The 23,898-nt window shown below is 37.5% G+C and overlaps 1 protein-coding gene across 3 annotated transcripts in view; it reads right to left on the bottom strand.

The window, feature by feature from the left end:
* Nucleotides 1–23,898, bottom strand: part of LOC150081466 (sodium-dependent transporter bedraggled-like) — a 47,494-nt gene that overhangs the window by 3,206 nt on the left and 20,390 nt on the right. For all 3 annotated transcript variants that reach the window (XM_090379895.1, XM_090379894.1, XM_090379896.1), the window contains exons 2-13: nt 11,516–12,014; nt 9,887–10,018; nt 9,366–9,518; nt 8,555–8,621; nt 6,687–6,819; nt 6,129–6,260; nt 5,599–5,702; nt 5,359–5,477; nt 4,998–5,254; nt 4,772–4,903; nt 3,624–3,726; nt 1,628–1,746 (exon numbers count right to left, since the gene is read on the bottom strand). In XM_090379895.1, coding sequence (XP_090236021.1) covers nt 1,628–1,746; nt 3,624–3,726; nt 4,772–4,903; nt 4,998–5,254; nt 5,359–5,477; nt 5,599–5,702; nt 6,129–6,260; nt 6,687–6,819; nt 8,555–8,621; nt 9,366–9,518; nt 9,887–10,018; nt 11,516–11,990 — 1,926 coding nt within the window. In that variant the 5' untranslated portion in view covers nt 11,991–12,014. The remainder of the gene's footprint in view (nt 1–1,627; nt 1,747–3,623; nt 3,727–4,771; nt 4,904–4,997; nt 5,255–5,358; nt 5,478–5,598; nt 5,703–6,128; nt 6,261–6,686; nt 6,820–8,554; nt 8,622–9,365; nt 9,519–9,886; nt 10,019–11,515; nt 12,015–23,898) is intronic.

Here is a 23,898-nt window from a genome sequence, read left to right as displayed (position 1 = left end):
GACCCAAAAACAATCAAAAACTGTCACAAAAAAGTTATTTATGACTGGTAGTGTAGCGAACAGCAAGAGATCTGGTAGGCCTTCGACGCCAAGGTCTGAGGAAAATGAGAATCAACTGAAAGATTTTCGATCGAAGCCCTTCGAAATCCACACGGCAGGTCTCAAGAGAGAGTTTAACGCGTCATGCTGTGCGTGTTGTTCTCCATAAAGACTTACAATATCAACCATGGAAGCCACATTATGTGCAGCAATTGTTCCTAGAAGATTGGGACAGGCATGTTGAATTTTGTGAAATGATGCTCGCATGGGAGGAAGATTTTCCAGACCTGTTAAAAAACATTCTTTGGACAGACGAGACTGTTTCATATAAGGGGTTCGTTAATCGACATAACAGTCATTATTGGGCAGAAAAAGATCCCAGAAGACGGTTGAAAGAATGAAGAACAAGCCGAAAGTGACGGTGTGGTGCGATATAACTTCTCTTACTATTGGACCATATCTGATACGAGACACCATGAACGGTGAACGATACTTAGAAATGTTGCAAAATTTTGTGTGGCCTACAATTTCTGCATGGGGAAACGCTCAACAGTTGATGTTTATGCAAGACGGGGTGCTTCCCCCGCATTTTGCCTTGACTGTTAGGGAGTGGCTCAATGAGCATTTCCCAGGACGCTGGATAGGCCATCTGGGACCCACTGAAAAAAAATTCTCAGAATGGCCTGCACGAAGTACAGATCTAACCCCATGTGATTACTTTTTATGGGGATGGGCCAAGGAAGAAGTGTATAAGAGTAAAGTTAAGAATATTGATGAAACTTGAAAACAAGATCGGTTAGGTCATCTCCGGTGTTCCTGTCCAATTCTTAAGGCCGCAGAAAATGTACCTGCCCGTTTAAAAAAGTGTGGAAAATGCTAGGGGTCTCATCGAGTTGTAACTTTCAGGGAACTAATGGCAAACAATAAGCTACAAATCAGAAAAAAAAAAAAAAATGTGCAGTGCTATTTTGAATGTTTTAGGAAATATAACATTTTTAAAATAGGGAGTGACTTCCCACCCACCCTGTAATCTGCGTAGTGTTGGGTTGGTATGCTGTTCCTCCGTCCATTTAGCCGCGGAGCCCCCTAGTGGGACCTCCCGTTTCCCGGCCACCACCACGAGGAGGTAGGGTGTAAGGTCTCTGGCGAACCCTGGATTCGCCTCTCGATAGGTGTGGTATCTTCTCCATGCCTTTTGGTGGGGAAGAAAAAATTCCAATGTATTAATTATCTTCAGTATTTTTGCTGGAAAGGATCAACCGAAGACTATCAAGCATGTTGAGGAGGGAACTGTTTTGTTTCATATAAAAACAAAAACCTACATTTCAAAAAATGCTTCATAGTTAAATATTTGAAATTTCATATTTATAAAAATAAGGTGTAAATAAATTTTAGAACTAATAACTTAAAAGAAATAAATTTATAATTCACTTAAATAATAAAAATTACTACAAGAGTATAATTGCTATGCATGCAAGCAATTACACAATGAAGATCTTTTAATTAAAAACTATGTATTATTGAGAAAAAAATTCTCAGAATAGCAGACATTTTGTTTCAATGGTAGTTCTAGTTTATTGCAACTCACCAGATATGACACTGGAAGGACAACGTTCCATTGAAACATGAGGATCGGAAGTACCCAAGCTCTTGTAAGTTGTCTTCTAGCTAAGATATGCACCAGGCATTCAGTGCCAAATGAATGTCCTGGGGAATAAATAGAATGCGCTTTATGGCATTATCAAAAAATACAATTTTTTTTAAACTTAATTCATTTTATGTTATTTTTTTATTACTGCTTTATTATTAAGAACATTATCAAAGTACGGTATGTATTTGATGTGTAATAATGTCACTAGTACGCTGTTTTTAGTGCTAGTACTTCGTTTACTTAAAAAAAACGAGTAATAAAAAATATTAGAAAGGACCTTAATTTTAATTCTATGAATTACAATGGTTATCTCGAATATTCATGCTGTCAAATTTAAAATATCTAGTATGTTCAGAAAGCTATATAGATATAGTCAGCAGGGGGTAATTTGGTGAGGAGTGTTTGGCGTAAGGTTACCTTACGCCAAACACTCCCCACCAAGCTACAATACTAAAATCTACCAACGCCTGTTTGACAGCCTTAACTATCAATCAGAATGGGTGCCTTCCTTTTGTGTGTGTGTTTAATTTCCTGTTTTGCTTTAAAAAAAACTAACTAGTATTCCACTAATCAACAGCCGCCGTAGCCACAAGTTTGAATGACTACTAAATACGGTGATGTCGTTGTACTCTCTCTCTCTCTATCCTGTGAACGCATCTAACCTTATGAAGCTGTCCCAGAAAATTTATTTATTTATTATTGTCCATAAGATGGTTCATCTTGTTATTAGACACGGCGCATAAACTTCTTAAGAAGACCAGGACAGCCCTGTCATATTACCTTAAGTTTCCTTACAGTTTCTCCAAAAATTGGCTCTGCGTGACACAATCAGAATTATTTGGGTTCTTTCGCATCGTGAAATCTTGGACAATAAAGACTAACGCTCTTGCAAGAAAGGCACTAGAAACTGAATTCTTGGCACCAGACCCAGTAATTCCTCTCCCGCTTATAGTGGGTGAGAAACAAATACAAAAGTGAGCGCTTTTTGTAAAGCGCTGAATACTGGAGCACTTAACGCCTTGTTAAACTTGAACAGGGGAGAAAAAAAAAATGGTATCAGACCATTTAGTAGAACATATGCCAGCTATTAAATTCTTAGAATCGTGAGGCTAGAAACTGATGTTACTGAGAATGGTCTACTGCGATTTGAAGCCACGTACTTTACAGTGGGCCCAACAATTTGCGCCCACGTGACCTTCATGTGAAGGGAACTGACTCCTTTCTCCATATCCATCCTGCATAATACCACACGTTTAACGCAGTCTTTCACAGAGGAATATTAGTGCTGTTGAAAAAAAAGAAAAAAAAAAAACTTCGGGCCTTTCACCAAGGAAACAAATACTGATTATCTCTGATAGATAAGAGATTTTGAAAAATACTGTTATCTCGCAAACTTAGAAAACCTGATTTTATAATGGATAACGCCATCACCAAATCAGGTTTAGAGACCGGACAAACACGTAAAGTAGAATCCAATTTAAAACAAGAGCACATGCAACAAAAATAGAATAACGTCTTTTTTATGTCATCTACATGTTGCAGGAAACAGGTTCAGGCGGAACATTAGACTGCAACTTTTTTACCCAGACTTTTTTTTTTATACTCCAGAAAGCAAGAAACCAACCTTGTGGAACAGATAATTATATATCCCCTAGTACTTCTTGCGAATTATTCTATATGAAAAAGTGATTAGTAATTTAACGAACTAAATAAATAGATAACAGATCATGGAGTGTTTGATTAATTTCAACAGCTTTAATTCGGTAAGAAGACGTTTTTTGGATTCATGTTCATAAGAATTTTATTATTTTCCCCCCCATTATTATTGAATCCTCAAAACGTGCTGAATTTTCGCATTAAAGTTCAGAATAATGTTATAATACATCGATACCATAACCCTCACACAAAGCAAACGATGTGCTGAAACTCTTACCTCTAACGAAAAGGACAGCTACGAACATGAGTAGATACAAAAGGATGATCCACCACAGGCAACCTATACAATAGTCCAGGTAGTAAATAATATATATTCCAACCTGAAAAGAAACCACATATATCTCTTCACGTCTTTGGAGACAGCTCATTTATGCTGAAAAACTGGTTTTAATTTCTATTAGCAACTTCTTTTATTTCTATTTGCATAAAATGCAAAATATCCATAAAATAAGCGAACTCGCACAAGTTATATTGATTAATTCAACCACTTTTCAAAAGTAGATATTAGATTTAAATATTTAAAAAAATTCGGATTCGTTTGTAGATTAATATTGTGACCTAATTCACTACCACTACATCTTTACTTTATTACATCATCTTATGATGTAATAAGGTAAACAATACTTGGGGTAGGGGGTATATTAAGTTGAACTCTTTCAAACCGATACAGAACAATACCACTCAGATTCACGCTGTATAGAGAATAATGCAAAAGGTTCTGAAACCTGCTACCAGGTGGCGAGACCCCACAAGTTCCGATTCAACTGCTTTATGACACTTCTATACTGGAACTGGAACTATTGTGATTGTGTAATTCACAATAATTATGGTTTTATTACCAGAGAGCGAAATGGAAAATTATTAATTTTTATTATTATTTTAGATTTACTTTTTTGCTTATGGCTAATACTTATTAGTATTAGCCATAAGTTTTATAACTATATAAAAATGCTGTGTTCTTTAAAATACCATTAAGTAAAATTTGATTCTACTAACATCGATTAATAACATCAAGATAAAGGCAGACGACATAAGTGGATCCATCTCGATTTTTTTTTTTTTTTAATATTATTATTCACTAAAAATGGATATTCTTTTAGTCTTTTTTGACTTTAAATACTTGAATCGATTATTAAAAGAAAAGTAATATATATAATATACAAATAAAATCTTTAATTATTAAGACAAAATTCTGAAAATTAAAAAAAAAAAACTATTTCGTATAGTCCTTTATAAAACTACACTATTGTGAATATATTTGCATATAAGAGATTGCATTTCAAACCGAAAAAGATAGGTGCTTTTAGTAAGTGACATTAACTTATTTTTAATCTTTACTCTGAAAACCTAAGCATTATCACTTACATTGGCAGTGAGTGGCAACCCTATCAGGAATGCAACATTACATGTGATGAATGTCAAAGTTGTATGCCAGTCCTGGAATAATTTGGCTTTGAGTCCTATGATACATTCGACCACACAACTCCATAACACTATCTGGAAAAAAAATAATAAACATTTTATACAACGGTGTAATTAATTGGAGATAAATGTAGTCGTTTCTAGGTGCTAACGAAGTGGTAGAAATTACCTGCTGGCCTAGACCAAAGAGGATGATCATGGCGTAGAAGCAGATGGACCAGAAGGACGATATACTGCGAACTCCTTCCACAGCAAGAGCGGCTGGAAAAATTTCTGTAGCAAATCGATTCACTTGATAGCCGCTATAGGGACTTCGTATTCCCAACGGAACTAGACAATCGCCCAAAAACAGATTGACGAAAGTGAGGTTAATGGGAGTAGATTGAGCAGAAACCAGAGTGAGAACTTTAACCGTGTCTTCCTCCTCTGAAAGAAAAATAATCGCAGTATGACTGAAAGAAAACTGCGTAATGGACTATTTGCTTTTTGATTACCTATGCAATAAATGCAAAGAACAGCACATAACTCACCAAATGACGAAGCCGACAAAGATAGGTTACGTTGCTGGAACACGTTGACTACACAAGCAAAGAAGAAGGATGCTATTATAAGAGTAACTATGGCAATTGTGGAGATGACAGCGACACTCCTGAAAAAGTCAAGGAAAGGCAGGCCATATCAGTAGTATTCGTACATATCATTGTGAAATGTGATAAATTCTATTTAGGGAAATAAAAAGATGATAATTAAAGACTATCGAAGTTTTTTACCTCGATATACTAGTGGATAACTTGTTATGACTACACAAGTGTAAGGCAACAGCTCCCAGAACACTCCATGTGAGAATGACTTCTCTTGCAGCTAGCAACCATGACTGTAAGTAGAACGAAAGAAATGTCAAGGGCATGTAGTGTAGAACGATAGTTAGGAATTCGGCTCACCCACCCCAAATAATTACAGCTAAATACCCCATGATACAGTTGTGTATCAAAAAAGTTAATCTTTTTGAAAAGCAGTAATTACCTAAGCCAACTTAAAGCAGTATAAAGGAAACTAATAAAAAAATGTCATATTTATTCCAAGAATTCGGACTTATACAAGGAAACATTGGCAATTAAACCGAAGAACGTGTAAAGAAATTCAATCCTAACCACGTGACGACCAACTAGCTCTCAATTTTTATCCTGGCACCAAAGCAACTCTGGTCACGTGACATCGGCGTGTTGTCTTTGAATTGTGCGTGAGACAATGAGTTGTTTCCTACAGACTATTTTCTTGGCAAAAGTAACGAAAAACTTACCGAGGAATCTGTAAGCACAGACTGCCAAGGGGATGAGAAGAGGATAGCCACACCATCTCCCCATTGCTGCAACATCCTCATGGTGAGCATAAGAAGCAATATTAGCGGCAACGTGCCGATTATATACATGACCTACAGAGTATAAACATTGCGAGTTAGAGATTCAACATACGCGTGCGCAGTACTCAGTTTATAATTTTTTTTTTATTTTCTCACTAATTAAATATTATTTTAATGAACACAGTTTTCTTTGAAGAAATATTTTTAAGGAAAGCAACTATTAACTTCGAGGGTATCTATGATTATTTAATTTTAAAAAGATTTTTAAGAATAAATCAATTTATGCATAATTTTGTATTTTTAAAGGCTCTGTCGGTTGGTGGAGAGCAGACGCGCATTAGTTAGCTGTGTAGGATTTTATGAGCGTTATTCTCGTATTCAATAAGGTAGTTTTTTGTTTTAAATATTATTTATTTATTTGGCTGGTACAACAAAACCCTGTGGCTAAAATTAACACTAAATGGGAAATTTTTACCTGAATTGCAACTGATTTCTCACCTTTCCCAGAGATTTTGGCCCTTTGCTCAGACATGCAAAAACAATCAGCCATATCACGCACAGATTAAACGCCAATTCGAACTTCAGTTCCCCAAACTGTTGTTCCCCTGACCGTCGACCAAGAACGGTACCACTAATCAGCAAGAAAATATTTATTTTTTTTTAAAAGAAAATGTTAAATCTGCAGCTAAGAAATTTTAATTATTAATATATAAAAATCTTATAATATAAATATTTAAAGCTTTTATTACGTGTTTATATGAGATTTTAAGATCGTATTTTTAGATCTGATTATGCGTTTTTCAGTTTAAGTTCAGGAAAATTTAGAAAACAAATGGAAATTTAAAATGATATAAATTGTAGTGTCTTTTAAAAACACACACAACATTTTTACAAGGAGGAGAAAGAATTACTTTTGTAGATAACCCAGACAACCTCATCTGGTGAGTGTGAGCTTGGCATACCAGGTTCTTGAGCTGAATATCATCATTCTTCTCTTCCTTGGTGATTTCCTTCTTTTCTTCCTCTGAATTTTTTTTTTTTTTTTTTTTTTTGGCTGGTGCAGCAAAAGCTTCAGGCTTCCTTGCACCATATGGATAATAACAATAATAATAAAATATTCATGTGCAAAACGCAGCAGCAGGCGGACTACTGTTGCCAGTGGTGTCTTTGGGGCGTCTTCCGGACTGGGCAGAGATAATCTTTGACCAGTTTAAAATTCAAAGAGTGGCAGTATGGATTTTTAAAGACAGAATTTCTGAAGAATGGTGGAGGTGCATATGGATGAGGTATTCTGCCTTTCATATAGGATGGGTGTTCACTTCCACTTTGCAACTACATATTCCTATCGTCGGATAATATCTGCTCTGCTGGGTGAAGAATTGGCTCACGCTGCCCAGTCATCCGAAGTCTCTCTATTAACTTGGTTCTTGGTGCCAAGTTATCTGATATTTCTGCATAGCGTTTCTGTATCCACTTGGTTCATGGTGCCGGATCATTTGGGGTCTCCGTGCTGGCTTGGCTCATAGTGCCCGGGGGACTTAACTGCTTCGGCTGTGTTCTTCTACGTTAGATTGCAATGAAGATACAAGAATTATGAAACAATGGTTTGTGGGCTAAAGACTGCAATTATTTGCGCTCCTTGACTGTAATCTGGCATGTCTCCTAGTATCATGCTCCAGCGCGTGGCTCTTTGTGCTACAGTATCTCTGTACGGATTTGCTCAGACTGATCTTCAAGCAGAAACTGCTCAATCTATTTGTATGCTTTGGAGAACGAATCCGTTACTTGAAACTTGATTGTAACGTTTTCGTGTGTCCAGTTGTCACCACACACTTTAACAACTTCAACCCAATCGATTAAGTTGCTTTTGATGTAAATAGAATTATTTTTAAATCAAATGCAACCACTCACCAGGAGACTCTTCAGTAGTCATTCATGAAATATTTTTATTCAGCGCGTCATGTAAACGGTACCAACAACTTCCTTTCTACCCTTTGTGCGCTTTTCAATTTTATGTATTTTACATTCTTTGTATGAGTAATTTGCAAAGCAAATTGTCGACAGGATATGAAACTTTCCGGTAAACACAGTATTAGCACATAATTCGCTAGAAATAAACTTTCCTGTATCATATAAATTGTGTACCCAATGTTCTGCATCATTTGTTATTATGTACATAGTAAAGTAATAAATGGTAGTTTACATATCCTGAAATTCTTGGAGGATGTCGTCATCAGACATTGGTTAAGCAATAACGCCAACTTCAAGTTGAATTTGCTTTTCAATACTGAGGAAAGTCTGAAGTATGTTTATATTCTAAGTACTGTATTACGTATTTTACTATTTGTAAAATTTATATTACTCACTGAAAATAGCTGGGAACAGTCCATCCGTAGTAATCAATTGAGGATGAATTTCTCGCTTGAATACAATCTTAAAAAGAAAGAAAATACTAAACAAGGAAGTTTTATTATTTATACAAATTACATTAATGACAGGTTTTACTTTTATTTATATTACAATCTTATAACTATTTAATTCTCGAAAGGAATGGGTAAAGTATAAGTAAGATACTTCGACGAATTCTAAATCATCAGTTCTTGAAGCTGCTTTTCGACTTCCAAAATTATCTGCCAAATTAAGATTACTATAATTAATACCACCTGAAATTAATAATATAGTTTATTAAGCTATTCGCCTAAACTACTATACAATAAGGTAACGTTTCAGGTATCTTACCGATACCCGTCATCAGACCGTGCTGCTGACAGACTCCTCTTGCCGATGCTTCCAGAAACATGCCCAAACATCTGTGACCAAATATTCAACGGTTAAGTAGGATGTAATCAGTTTGCCTGCATACAAGAAACCTTGTAATTTTGTTGAGAGTTAATTTAGGTTTCAATTGGTGTATTATTACATACTTCATTTTCCAATAATTCTTTATTATAATAATTTATTTACTCACATGTTTCCCTTTATATATTATTAAAACATTGCATCCTCTCTAACATGTTAAAAATTCTAACCAAGTCGAAATATTTATTTATGATGCAGATGACTTTATTGAAGATTAGATGTCATTATGTTATTGGCAATTAAGTTAGCCTTCTCCGATTTAATTCTTTATATTTGCGTCTAACTAAACATTAAATAAAGATCAAATAATGGGCTTACTGTAAGAGGAAAACCTGGATTGGCAACGTCCCCACTTGTACTTATCCTTAAGTGTTATAAAGGAATCCCTGAAGTAAACGAAAAGCCAAGCAAGTGGTACTGAACTATATATTCCAATAAGGATGTAGGTTAACAGCAGAGCTAACCCGATTCCTATACAAATAAACATAATACTCGTGTCATGAAATTTTAGAAATTTAAGTTTAAAAAGGAGTTTTATTTTAAACTTTATTTTAATATAAAATACAACTTATATAATTTAAAAATTAAAGTTTTTAGCGTAGTTTAAAAAAGTACCATAGCACAATGAGCGTTAATAATACAATGGTAAAAAGGAAAAAAATAATAAAAATTAAAGGAATAAAATACAAACTCATCGTGTAACAATTAGAAAATAAAAATATTCAAAAATCAGAAAAAGGATATATGTAGAGGAGTACATATAAACACGACAGAAAAGATTTTCTTACAGAGCCCTTATATGCTCAAAATAAAAAGAACTGTTTCTTGCTCAAACTTACCTTTGAATGCCGGTGATATCTGCCACATGCCCATCAAACCTAAGCCGAGGTACTGACCTAGTGCCATCTGTAGATAAAGGAATGGAATGCCAAGTACCACTGACAGAAAAATAAACTGAAGTATGAAACTTCCTGTCAAAAGGGAGGGGGGGTAAAAAGAGACGTATTAATATTGTTATATACAATTACCAAAATGTCACCATATACTTGAGATCTACTTTACACCTAATACATCATTTTCTGTCTTCATAAATTTTTAAAATAAATTATTTCTTTTAGATTTAAATAATGAAATAAAGTGATCACTCTCATGATCACTTTATAAAACAAATTAATTAAAAACAAATTAACATCAGTTAAACTAAAATCTGATAGCCAATAAGCAAAATAATCTTAGTTTTCAAAGTTAAATAATTAAATGGAAGGGAAAAAAGTGAAAACTACCTTTTTACAGTGCTATAAAGTAACCTAGGTTATGTACACGGTGGTTACAAAATTATTTCTTACTTTTAAAAATTAACTCGAGAACTAGTTCATATCTAAAAACTGTTAGCATTGTAATAAGCAGATGTGGGATTTTTTGAACAATAAAAAAAATCGAAAGTTGGCTACCGGGCACTCAAACTAATTCAGAAAAATAGCACAGATGTGAAAATTTCACCAATCTTTATTGACAACCTGATCCACGTGTCCATTATTTTATAATAAGCAATCCACAGCTTGAGAACTTGAGAAGACGAGGCACTGTATTCTCTACAGCTGCCTTAGATTTTAGACGGAATGTTCACTATCTCCTGATGGATTGCGTCCAAGGTCCTGCTGGAGTTAGGTCGGGGCAATTTTGAGCTACAAGAATGTGGAAAATGGCCAATAATTATTCACTCCTTGATGGTCTCTGTATAAGCTGTTTGACATTGACAATATGGGGCATAGCACCGTCCTCCATAAAAATTATGCTTCAAATCCCAGAGATTAATTAACGTTGTTCACATAAACACTTTCAATCTTTGGGATAATTTTAATCCACAGTGCTTTCAATGCTAATGGTTTCAAACGAAATACACACCACGCTGTAACTTTTAATGGTACGATTCCTCAAGGTGTTTTGCTCTAGCCCAAATTCCACAATTTAGGCCTATCCAAGATGCATTAAGGTCAAAGTTCGCTAAATCATGCAGTGGCACAATCACGATGGCTTTGATAGTCTTATAATTCAACGAGTTGTTTGATTTTAGAAGGAAAACAGGTGAAGGCCTACAAAACTTCGAACTATTTTTATTGTTTTAAAAAAATTCCCGTACTTGCAATGCAGAAAACAGTTTTTTCGATACAATCTAGAGTTTTCGAGTCACAGTAATAATTTTTAAAGGTGGGAGAGGACTTTATATCTACCATACAAGAACAAATTCTAAGAGGAATTTGTTCTTGTATCACATAAGTAGAATAGGTTGGTTTACTAACCGATTTTGTCTCCTATGATCCTCTGTGCCCAATTACGTCATTATGTGTGTGGTATCATCAGTTACGCTGATAGAAAAGTAATCGAGCACAAAAGATCGTGAAAGAAAATCGGTTAGTACAATGTTCTAACCGAGCATATAGAAGCAGACAAGTGGGTCTGATGATTACCTCTGTATGCGCATACCAACAGTGAAAACCTGCTGATGTTGTACATTCCCAGTACACAACTAAGACACGCGAACAGGGAAGACCCCTTATGTGGCCATGTACACCTTTTACGCCTTCGGACATGTTCCTCTCTCATTACAGACGTAATGTAGTCCGCCCTTCTAATCTCTCTTCCATCCTCTTCACGAGAACCCACAAAAGATGTTTGGCTACGGAGATGGCGATGCTCTGAATCAGACCACGTATCGTTCTGTGATTCTCGACGCACGTGCGTACTGCTCTCCCTACTGGAAGGCAAATCGCTGTCGGAATGACTCTGGCTGGAGTTCCCATCGGAACGGCCTCCGATATTTTCCGACAAGTTCTGGGTTTGCAACTCTCTAGGGTTGCCCATGGCTCTAAGGATATAGTTTGTTTCGGTAACTATTACACCTTCCAGCAATGGCCAGGAGAGTCCAACGTTCCATCCCCACATAGGGACTCCTGATGAACCCAGGATCTGTAAGAAAAGAAAAAAGATTACGTAAAATCGACGTTGTTGTAGCTAATGTACAATCACACAATTGCAGTAATACTGCACCTAAAATCAGGAGGGGTATAAAATTAATCTAATTCAAAAAGTTTGAATGAAGTTAAAATGAACACAATACTTTGGGTATACATAAAATTTTAAGACAGTTTAAAGAATTATAATAAAAATTCTCAAGGCTGAGAAAGGCTCATTCTAAAAGTGATACAGATGCAAATTAAAAAGGTTATTAATTAATTCTGAAAATATCAATGCACTGCAATGTCGTTTATGTCCAATAGCGTATATCTTATCAGATGGTAAGAACATCTGAGATGGTATTGTACTCTTATCGCGCTAATATAATCAGTTGTTTTTAATTAAAACGTAAAAAAACAAAAACACAAGAAAACTGCACAGGAACCGAAAGTACTTTCTGAACAGTAGTCAGCAAGCATAAAACCGTTCCACCTACCCTGATATCTTCTTTCCATTGCTGAAATGTCTTGGTGGAATCGCTCACCGTGCTTGTTACTCACTGCACAGTTGTCAGGGAAGAAGTCCAGATGAGAGTCGAGAAAGAGGATTTTCAGTGACATGTTGCAGCCTAATTGATGATACTTTTCTAGAAGGTTGTTTACAGTCTCAACATAGTTTCCAGCGCTTCGGTTTCCCAGGAAGTCATGCACAACACTTTTAAAGGCTTCCCAAGCTGCGTTCTCATTACCCTACAGGACTCGCTCAAAGTTTTTATCCTTTAAAAGTTCACGAATTTGCGGACCAAGAAAGGTTTCTTCCTTAACCTTAGCATCACTTAACAGTGTAAATTGTCCTCTCAGGTACTTGAAAGCTCTTCCATCCTGGTTCATCCCCTTCACGAGTCCCAGTTTGATGTGTAAAGGGGGCAGAAGAATTTTGCTTCGATCAACCAGAGGATTGTGCTGGAAATTTTTTTCCCAGGGGCGCAGATTTTCTCTTAGAGGTCAGACGTTTCTCTTGTAGTGTGAGGACCTAGCCCGACTGTCCCACTCACACAGGAAACAGCAGTACTTCGTGTATCCTAACTGCATGCCCAGCAGTAATGCAATCACTTTCAGGCCACCGCAGATCTGCCATTGGTGGCCTTTGTACTTCATTGCTTCCAGAATTAATTTCATATTTCCATGTCTCCGTGTGTGTGTGTGTGTGTGTGTGTGTGTGTGTGTGTGTGTGTGTGTGTCGGGGTGGCCCCTAGGCATACGCCCATCTCCACCTAGAACTATTGTTTTAAACAGTAATACTGCTAAATGGGCATGACGTGAAAGAGGTGAAGAATGAAATTCGAAACCAAAAGACAGAAAAAAAATAATTAAAAAAAATATATATATATATAAATAAATAAATAAATAGTATATGTATTTAATACAGTTAAATTTATTTTATTTAATCGAGCTTAATTTAATAATTTAGTTGATTTAGAACAGGACAGTAAATAAGTCAGTTTTCAAGGATTGTTTGCGTGTGTTGGGTGTCAGGCCTCTTAGCTGCCAGGGAGCAACCAACACCAGCTACCTGGTGCCTGTCCCTTGCACGAGGAGCCGGGTCTGGGTCTACTATTAAACTGTAGTGCAAGAAGCACAAATCCCGCACCCACAGGAGGTAGTGCAATATCGATGGGTGCTCCTTCACGTGGACATTCATTCGTTTATTAATTACACACAATATAGTCTCAACATTGTGTACATAAAAGTATATACATGATTTATATACAAGATATATTTACATATAATTATATGCTCTGACAAACATTAAACTCTCGTGTGTGTGTGTGCGCGCAAGTGTGTTGTTATTCAGGGTAGCTCCCAGGCATAAGCCCAAATCTACCTTGAGAACTTGGGAATATGTAGTCTTTACAATGCAGTCCTGATAAAGTATGTTAAATTACCTGAGTCTGATTTTACTGTAGCGCAATTCGCAATTGAAATCCCGCACCCACTAGAGGTAGTGCAATACCAGTGAGTGCCAGCAATCCCGCGCCCCGGGTTGCCCATACCAGGGAGCCAGCAGGAAAAAAAAAAAAAAAAAAAAATATATATATATATATATAATAAAACAACAATAATATTCAATAGTCTGGATGGCACAACTATAAACTTCAAAAATCACAGTTCAACTGAATATTTCCTCAGTTGCTGTTTCACATGCACTGGAACCTCCAAAACCAATAACGGTACTATCCAGCAAATCTCCAACTTTACGCCATGGGTAATAGAACCTTTAGACCACCAGACCCGACGCAATGAATCAGATCCAGCACCCCAGAATCGAGTATTCATGATCGCAGCACAAAAGACAACTAACCAGAGCACCAGACCCAACACCATGAATCAGGTCCAGCACCCCAGCTGCTAGCCAGAGGTAGAACAAATAGTGAAACTCCATGAAGACAATTAAGTCACTAGGTTTGCCTCTCAAGAAAGGTTCTGAGAACAGTTCTTCTTGCAAAAACAGCAAGGTACAAGGTACAAGGTATTCGTGTAATGATTGCGGCCTCCAGGGTTTCCCCTATATACCGCTGTATCTTCTGTAGTTTATTTATAGCCGGCAAGTGTGTGTAAATGTATGTGTGTATGTTTTAGTGTAGGTTCTGATGGGTGTTGTTTGCCGGCCCTGGAGACTTTGCAGCCTGGAGGCAGGGGGGGAAGCCACCTGCGTCCAGACTCCCGTACCTTGCCACGAGGAGGCGCTCCAGGGGTTAGTAACCGCAAAGAGGGTTTCCAACCAGTGGTAAACCCGTGAAAGTTATGGGAAGGAGAAGTAGGACAAAGAAAGAGATATTCTCTTAAGAAAGGAGCAGAAAACGGTAGGATGAATTAACAACTAAGAACAGAGAGGAAAGTTAGGTTTTCTCCGACTGGAAGAGGAGCCCAACCTCAGCCAGCCAGAGAAAGGAAAACTCAAGAAACAAATTTAATTGTGTCTGAGACACCAAGAAAATAACTTAACTTAACTTAGCATCTAATTACAAAATTTTCCAAAAATTTACAGTGAGAAGACGAGACTTCTGAGAAGCCCAGAAGAACTTGTCTGAACAATAGTTGGTAAGAGTTTTAAACAGTTAACACTAAATAACAAGCAATCTAATAACCTTCAGTGATTTTGTTAGAACTGCAATTCTAGTATCTTAACACACAATGAGGAAAACTTGAGATTTAACAAGGCTATTAACTCCGAGAGTCATAATAAAATTAAGATCACAATTACATAAAGAGGAAGTTGCAATTCTAAACAATAATTTTTTTTTTTTTTTTTTTTTAAATCCAAAGTTTTGAGTTAAACAGGATGAGCTGTGTTTAGCATCTTTCGTCTTCTAAACACGGAGTTAGCATAGTTACAAAAAGCTGAGAAGGATTCTGATGTTTCCAAAAATTTTGGGAAATCATCTAGGGTGTAAACATTAGTGTCTAACATGAGCTGGTAACGTAAATCTAAATATATATTGCAATTTAGGACTAAATGTTCCACCGTCTCCTCAGCTCCACAATGACAAAGAGGAGAGGGGACCAGTCCAAACCTAAAAAGGCGGGAGTTAAGGCCGTGACCCGTAAGAAGAAAAGAGGAAAAAAGTCCAGGTTGAAGCCAGGAAAGATTCTTAGATTTTACAAAGACTTTAGGAAGGAAGGAGAAAGTAATTCTGCCAAGGGGAGAGTCATCCCAAGAGAGCTGCCACTCATCAAGGGCTAAACTGAGCAGTCGAGAAACTTCAAGGTCGGTAGAGTTATTATAATTATTTTCAAAAACACCAATGGAAGCAGGGGTAAGACGCCTCCTGTGAAATTTGAGAAATGCAAGGATAATTTCTAAATGAATGGGAAGGCGCCCATTCAGAACTAGCAGGGCATCAGTAGAAACAGTTCTACATGCCCTGCTCGTGGCCAAAAGGAAGGATCTTTGCGTCTGTAGAAGAATTTTAAGGATGAGAGAGTTTTGAACACGGGAACCCCACGCACCCGCGCCATATGTAACAATTGGGAGGAATATAGATTTGTAGTATAAACCCAATGTTCTAGATTTGAGGTTCCAAAGAGATCTGGCAATGTGAATTAGCCAGCCAGTAGTTGATTTAATTTTTACCTTTAGGAATTTGCAGTGTGGAATGAAAGAAAGACGATCATCAATCACCACCCCAAGGTATTTAAATTCACGTACAAGCTTGATTGTCTGGTTAAGAAGCCTCACCACAGGAGGACGATTACGATTTAACAGACCTTTTAAGAGAAGCTGCTTTGTCTTAGATACAGAAATCGAAAGTTTATGAAGTGAGCACCATATGTGTAGATCATCCAAGATGTGGTTAGCCTTTGTTTCAAGCTCAAGGCGAGAATTCCCAGGGATCAGCAGGGCAAGATCATCAGCATAGGCAATATTAACAATATCGCCATGAGGGGCATTTAGCCATCCATCAAGGACCACGTTCCAGCAGACAGGGCCAAGAAAGGATCCCTGAGGACAACCCCTAGAAACCGGTCTTGAAACCGAGCAGAAGCCCGATGAAACCACAAGGTTCCTATCTTGAAAGTAGCTGGAAATAAGGCTATAGATAGGACAGGAAACCTCGGCCCTTCGGAACCTCTCCAGGATGCTCTGCCACCACAAGGTGTCAAAGGCCCCTTTGAAGTCCACGAAGAGACCGAGAACGTATTTTGAAGGAGATGTTCTAACAGTATTTAAAAGATGATTTATAGCATCTGTAGTTGATCTGCCCTTCGTGAAACCAAACTGGGAAGAAGAGGAGAGATTCCTAGAAACATAGTAGTCTTTAAATCTTGCAACAAGAAGTTTTCCAGAATTTTCCCAAGAAAAGGAAGAAGAGAGATTGGCCTATAGGAGGAAGGTGAGTCAACAGGTTTAGCCGGACTCTTAATTAGCAGTTTAAGATTGGCAGTCTTCCAACGATCTGGGAAGACACCATAAAGCAAACAAGTATTCATTAAGGTAGCAATGGGACAGGGTTTAGTTTTCCAAGTGCGCTTTATGATAGAGACCTCAAGATTGTCAAGCCCAGGACTTTTGCCACAAGATAAAGAGTTGACCACTGTATCGATTTCCTCAACGGTAAAAGGAGGTTCATTTGAGGGGCCTTCAAAGGAAAGATGTTGAAGACGAAACAGAGTCTGGTCATTACTTTCAGGAACCGAAGTATCCTGTGGAAGAAGTTCATCTAAAATCGCTTCAATAGATGTAGACCAAGTAAGAGTTTCAGAGGAATTGGGGAGTGAGATTGAATTCTGTGGGGTATGCAGATGTAATTTTGACGCAAGAACTTTGTGAGGTAGGCCCCAGGGATCGTTTTTAATAGTTTTTTCAACTAACCTATCCCATGCAAGAGATTTCTCCTTCCGGATAGTGTTAAAGTAGTTGCTTCTAGCAGCTCTGTAAATTTCAAAGAGCCTATTCAGTTCTGCAGGAGGCCTATCAGACCTTTTGGCCCTATTTAGATCACGTCGAGCAGCCCTGAGAAGATGCCGAAGAGCAGTAAGACCGGCAGTCCACCACGGAACAGAGTTTATGATTCTTTTCCTCTTTACAAAGCTAAGATCAGAGGCCTTGGAAATAAGTTCAGTAATTTTCATTTCCAGAGAATTAGGATCTAAGGTAGTAGTATTTGAAATGAATTCCTCTGTAGCCAGACTGAGGAGATTAGCATCAAAAAGAGACCAATCCGCGTCCTTTGTCCTATAACGAGGGGTATCATGATTAAAACGGGAAGGAGAAGGTCTGAGTGTGGTGACCAGATCAAACGTAATGGGGTGTTGATCGCTACCAGACCAGGAAGGACGAACCAACCAGTTATTAATACCTAAATTAAATGGACGATTAGATATGGTTATGTCAATAAACGATTGTCCCAAGGCATTTGAGAAGGTGGGGGGTTGACCTCTGGTGTTATGGACTATAAGGTTTTTAGAGATGATAAAATCTTCGAGTAACTCACCTTTGGGACAGGATGTGTTACCACCCCACATTGGAGAGTGAGCGTTTGAGTCAGAGGAGATTAAAAGTGGTAAACCCGAAAGCCTAAATAAAAGGTCCTCAAGATAATTAAGGAAAGGTTCAATAGGTTGGGAACACCTCATATAAAGAGAAACAAAAAAGAATAAGCCGAAAGATCCTTCAAGACAAGCACAAGCTGCGAATTTAGAGCATAGGCTTGAAATCTTTGTAACCGTAATCGACGGATCAGCAATGACCAGGGCCGCCCAAACCCTGGTCACCGCAGCACGACCAGCACCAGAAGATTCTGGAATAGACTGCACGATCCGAGCCTGAAGTGGGAGACCTTTAACTACGCCCTTAAAGGAGTATGGCTCTTGTAAGGCCAAAACAGAAAACTTATGCAATGAAATCATTCTATATACATCATTAACAACTGCCAGACTACGCTGGCAGTTTAATTGCAATATCTTAACACTAAAATTTACATTATTATTTTGTGTTCTATCCATAGTCAGTTCTTAATTTGGTCTGTTCTTGCGCCCTGAAAAATTCGGGGCAAGTAGTATCTTTGTAGGAATGATTTGCAGGTTTCTTTCTGAGTTTGCAATTTGGACATACGGTCGGAGAGGATTTATCAGGGCACTCAGCAATTTGATGTCCCTGTCTTGCGCAGTGGCCACAAGTGTTCTCTTTAGATTTACAGTTCTTGGACGAATGTCCATATCCGAGGCACTTGAAGCATCTGGAGGAGACGACGAAGTCTTTCATGCCATGCACCGCCCACCCGATATAGACTTTGGAGTTTCCACGTAGGAGATGACGTCTAATAATACCTGAGACCTCCACGACCCAATGCTGGGAGCCCAACAGGCGTGCATTCATCTTGAATCTCAGTTTGATGCTGTTCTTGAAGACTTCCCAAGGAATGTCTGAGTCGCTAAAGTTTTTCTTGAAAAGATATTGAAGAAACTCCTCCTCGCTAACGTCTTTGTTGATATCGTAAATTATTACCGTTGGGTTGAGTTTCCTAGGAGTGTCCACTGAGAACTTTAGCTCCTCAAGCTTCTTGCAAAAACAGCAGCTGAAAACTCCTGAAATAAATTAAAACAGTCACGATTTGCAATAAGCAAATGCACTGTATCAAATGAAAAGTCAGGAATATGCGCCATCAAAATCCGCCTTTGGTCTTCATACTCCCGACATAAAAAAATTAAATGCATCCAAGTCTCCTGCTCGCCACATGTACAGAAAGGATCTGTCTCCAACCCTCTCTCATATAATTTGGCCCTAAGTGAGCCGTGTCCTGTTAACAAATAAGAAGTGTACATAGAAGGCGTAAACCAAGATGCCACGGTTTTTGCCAATGCATAGTTCACCTGGGGAATATATTTCCTCGTCACAGCTCCAACATCACCACTTTCCCATCTGGTCTGCCATAAATCCATTAATTTATTCCATATTCGTTGTTTTTCTTCTTTAATATTATTCTCCAAATCGATTGTAATATCCATGAACGTTATTGATGTACCCTTTTTCAATTTGTACAAAAACCCTCTGTAGACAATAAATAAATCCAATGGCATGGTAACAGCAATTGCCTGTAGGGCGTTTGTAGACGCTGTTCTAGGTACTTTCAATAAAGTTAATAACAGAGCGCTGAAGCGATAAAAGTTTCGATCGAATCCTAGTTTTAGTTACCACAGAAAACCAAGCAACAGCCGCATATGCCACTATCTGGAGAAAAATAGTCTTATAATACAATGACAACACCCTCTTATTCAATCCCCACTCCTTACGAGAAGGAGCAGCAGTGCGTAGCACACACGCTTCTTGATTAGACCGGGGTTCGAGCCCGTCACCACCAAATACGGAAGATGCGGAAAGGTCAGGGAATGACCACCGCATATCCCGGAGCAATATGGCCTTAGTTGCTAATGGTCCTAAAAACCAAATAACAACAACAACCTTACGAGAAATCCTAGCAATGGAGCCTGTAAAGTGTCTTACTTTTACATTTAGGTGTGAAACATGTGGTAAAAAGAAAGTTTGTCATCTATGATTAATCTCAAATACTTAGTTTTAGCAACATAAGGAATTTGAACTCCACCTAAAAGAACATGTGGACAGCATAGCCTAGAGGAAGTGACGGAAGAGCGTTGCCATTGTGGAGGAAAACAGCTTTTAAACTTAGCTTTGATGAGTCTATGAATAGCCTCCAGTCCTGTGGGTTGTACTCCACATTCAAAGCTGTTATCAAACCATGGACATCACAACAGGCAACAAGATTGTTTTCACTTTTAAAATATGGAATCAAAGTATTCTGCCTGCTCCTGTAGACATTGGTTGCAGAAGATTCCACTGTTGGAGTAGTCTTATTCCCAGAAGCTCTGCTTTATCTTTCGATAGATCTAGGTCTCGAATTAGATCACAGTTCACCTTGAGTGATTCTGTGTGACTCACTCGGCGACTCAGGTTTTGGCACAAAATTAGGATCCTGTGATGTTGAAGGCCCAGGTTTACCATCATTCCTCACACTGTCCCCATCTTCATCAGACTCCAAAGTGTACGCTTCTGGAGGGTGAGATACAGGCAGACCATCACCATGTCTGGTCAGATAGCTCACGGGATGTTGGGTATCCCACAGTTCACTTCCTTTATTTGACTTGCCATGCTGAAGACGAGGCACCATGCAGAAATAAGTCATTTACATGATTTGAAGGCTCCCTCCAAATCATTGGGATGGCAAAAGGCATTGAACGTCCTTTGTTATTCACTCATCCACGAAGATTTACAGCACATGTGTTGCAGCAAATATGAGGTTCTCAGGGGTTGTCTTCATCCCCTACCTTACAGTCAAAATAATGGTAGTAGGCCAATTGACTCCACTTCACAAGTGGAGTCAATTGGCATTTCTGAGTGGAAAATGTCATCACCACACACACAAGGATTGTCAACACTGTAGACACATTTACGTGGCATCCTGGCTTTTTACGTAATTTTTGTCCAAAAGGTTTAATATATCAATATAACTAACAAAAATATAAAAAAATACTTTCCCTTATTTTTGCAGTTGGTCCTGGTTTTATCTTTTATTTATTTATTATTGGAATATTCTCTCCAACTCCATCTACAGATGTCTTAAATATATCTTGAAATTAAAAAGCAAAAAAAAAATTAAATTAAACATTCAAATTCTACATTACAAAAGAAGTTTACTGTGTCTGCGCAGACATATCTTTCCATTTAATTTCGGGGATCTCAAAATATATATGGAGTTCAAATACCACGTGTAGTTGATCCCCCTAAATTTGCATTAAAACCCTGCTGCGAATCTTATGAGAACTTGTATTTTATGGTATAAAGATAAAGAGCACGTTCAGTCTTTATTTTGAAACGATGTTACGTAATTCTGAAGTTCTCATGCATTTTTAGTAACACGAGGATGGATTTATCACGTTTTGGTGTAATTAAAAACGTGATGAAATAGTCTGAAAAAGCAACTTTCAGTCTATAATAAGATAGACTCTATCTTTCCTTATAATTTGATATAATCTGATTTCTTTTATTTTTAGATGATTTTCTGTTCCTTCCAAGTTAATACTGGAAGGAGAACAGAAAACATCCAAAGACAAAAACGAAGGGGTGGGGGAGGGAACATCTATTTCATTTGTTTTTATGGCAGACATGTTGTCCTCATATTGCCCTACTTTAAATGGCTTCGGCAAAAGCTTAATCTGCCATTACAAAGGCTGACACTGCAATGATAACTTGCTTTGGGACTTCTTGATCCATCATCAGGAAGTGGGATGGTTCCTACTCTACTCTTTGATGAATGACCAATAAGTCTCAAAAGTGCCATCTGACTGCCATGTTTTTTAATAGTGCAATACTAAGCAGTTTCAAATAAAAAATTATAACATTTTGTTCGCGTTTTGTAATTCAAGTTGGGATGGTCATCGCCTTTCATCTTGTTTAGCAGCGTTCTGTGGAAGTTTTTTTTTTATTGTGCTGTGTGTTTTGGTGTTATAAAACTAGTTATTTAACTTAGTTTTTTAAAAGAACCTCATCTGGATTTTAGCCTTTCTGAATCAACGATAGTACTCTAGAATGCCTGCATTACATTCATCGTATTTCAAGTGAAAAAGTAAGGGGCCGTCGTTTCATAACTATATATGGTCCGTTGACTAGGACTGTATTTGCCCCTGGTGAGGTTACAGTCCTTGAACACAGCCTTAACCTTGACGCATGGCATACATTACTCATGTTTCTCAACACCAATCCAACAGGAAGAATTAAGCATTGCAACATCTGTACTGGGTGGGAATAAACAACCCGTATGCAACTGTTTTCATTTGTCTCCTACGATAAAGTGATTAGATATCCCGCATTTCGACTTCCCGTCCCACACTGTGAAACGTCCCAGATAAATTCTTTTCTGTACAATTGTCTCTTGAACATACAGTTGCGGTATCTTCTTCCAATGTCGTTATAAGAATTTGAATTGCTTACTAATAGGAAGTATCCATCTGTTTTGACAGTTGATGTACTGCGTTTCTGAAACAACTCAATCATGAAATTTTAAATATGGGTTTTGTACAAAGATCTTTTAAGTAAGGTTATATTAAACAACCTTACTTAAAAGAACAGGGATGGTCCTGGCCATCCCACGTTTCTTTGTACTGAGATCCGAGAACTGGGATAAGAAAAGTTTTGGTACGCTAATGGTTTTAAAAGTTTCTCAACCATTTACTTTATAACTGAATAATTGAGGAAGAATGCTAAGTTGCGGCTCTAAGAACGTCCAGAAAAATATTGGTAAATATCTGATGGTCAAATTAGCAGCCAGTACATCACCAGTGGATCGACACTGATGGAATCCATACTGGCGATCACTGATTAAAAAAAAAATCAAAACCGTATCCATTGTGCAAGAGTTTCATATTGGCTTTTTATGGTATGTATCATCTGGTGCAATGTTTGGGAACTTGTTTGCAAAAACTTCTGTATCTTGAGAAAATAAGCATCAGAATTTGAGCTTGAGACAACTTTTACTTAAAAATCTTTAAGCCTTAGTACACTTCCGGAATATCCATCCATGCTGTCTCCTAGAGACAAGCTGATGCAATCAGCTTTCATCTCCAACAAATGCTTGGATATATTTACCAAAAATTAAATTAAAATCAGTCAACGAGGGGCTGCTGACTGATTTTAAGTTAACAGTCTGATGGAACAACCTGGTAACATATCACTTAAAGTTTTATTTTGTTATAACTATATTATAACCATTTTCTAAGATGGTATTGAAGTATTGTGTACCTAGCGGAGAACTTCAGTAGTTGTATATCATCAGTAGGTGATATGAATAACACAAATATTGTCTTTATATTCTCTGAATGCATGCATTGTGAAATATCTTAGTTAATTGTCCCTTGAAAAGACATATCGCAGTTCTCTTCTTTGATGATCGCTGACAACCGTCTTTGTTACTATTTCTTCATTTCATTTTCCTCTTTCTCAAAGTCATGTAATTGTCACTCGCATATTTCAATGACTAGCGAATTTCTAACGTCACTGGGGAAACTTTCCATCCACGGTCAATAACGTTACTTAAGATTAATTTGAAAATTCCCATAGTCACGGAAATTCGAATTTAATTTATTGGTGACATCGTTGCAATAAAGATTTATTGTTCCTAGCGAAGAACGTAAATTGTTTTAGAGGTCAATATTCATTTCTCGTGGAACACTCAATGGGCTTTAGTCCCCATTACCTACTAATTACATAACCTCTTTAAGTTCGTTCCATAACATGCAGTTTCCTATCTAAACCTTTGGAAAAAACATTACAAAAGGATGGAGATTGTGTCTGGAATGACTCGATAAATCTGAGATGAAAGTAT

This window comes from Mastigoproctus giganteus, chromosome 8, assembly GCF_048544385.1.
Source record: "Mastigoproctus giganteus isolate SK-2022 chromosome 8, ASM4854438v1, whole genome shotgun sequence".
Classification (NCBI taxonomy): Eukaryota; Metazoa; Arthropoda; class Arachnida; order Uropygi; family Thelyphonidae; genus Mastigoproctus; species Mastigoproctus giganteus.
Note: the sequence above shows the minus strand (reverse complement) of the source record. Positions and strands in the feature narration are given on the sequence as shown.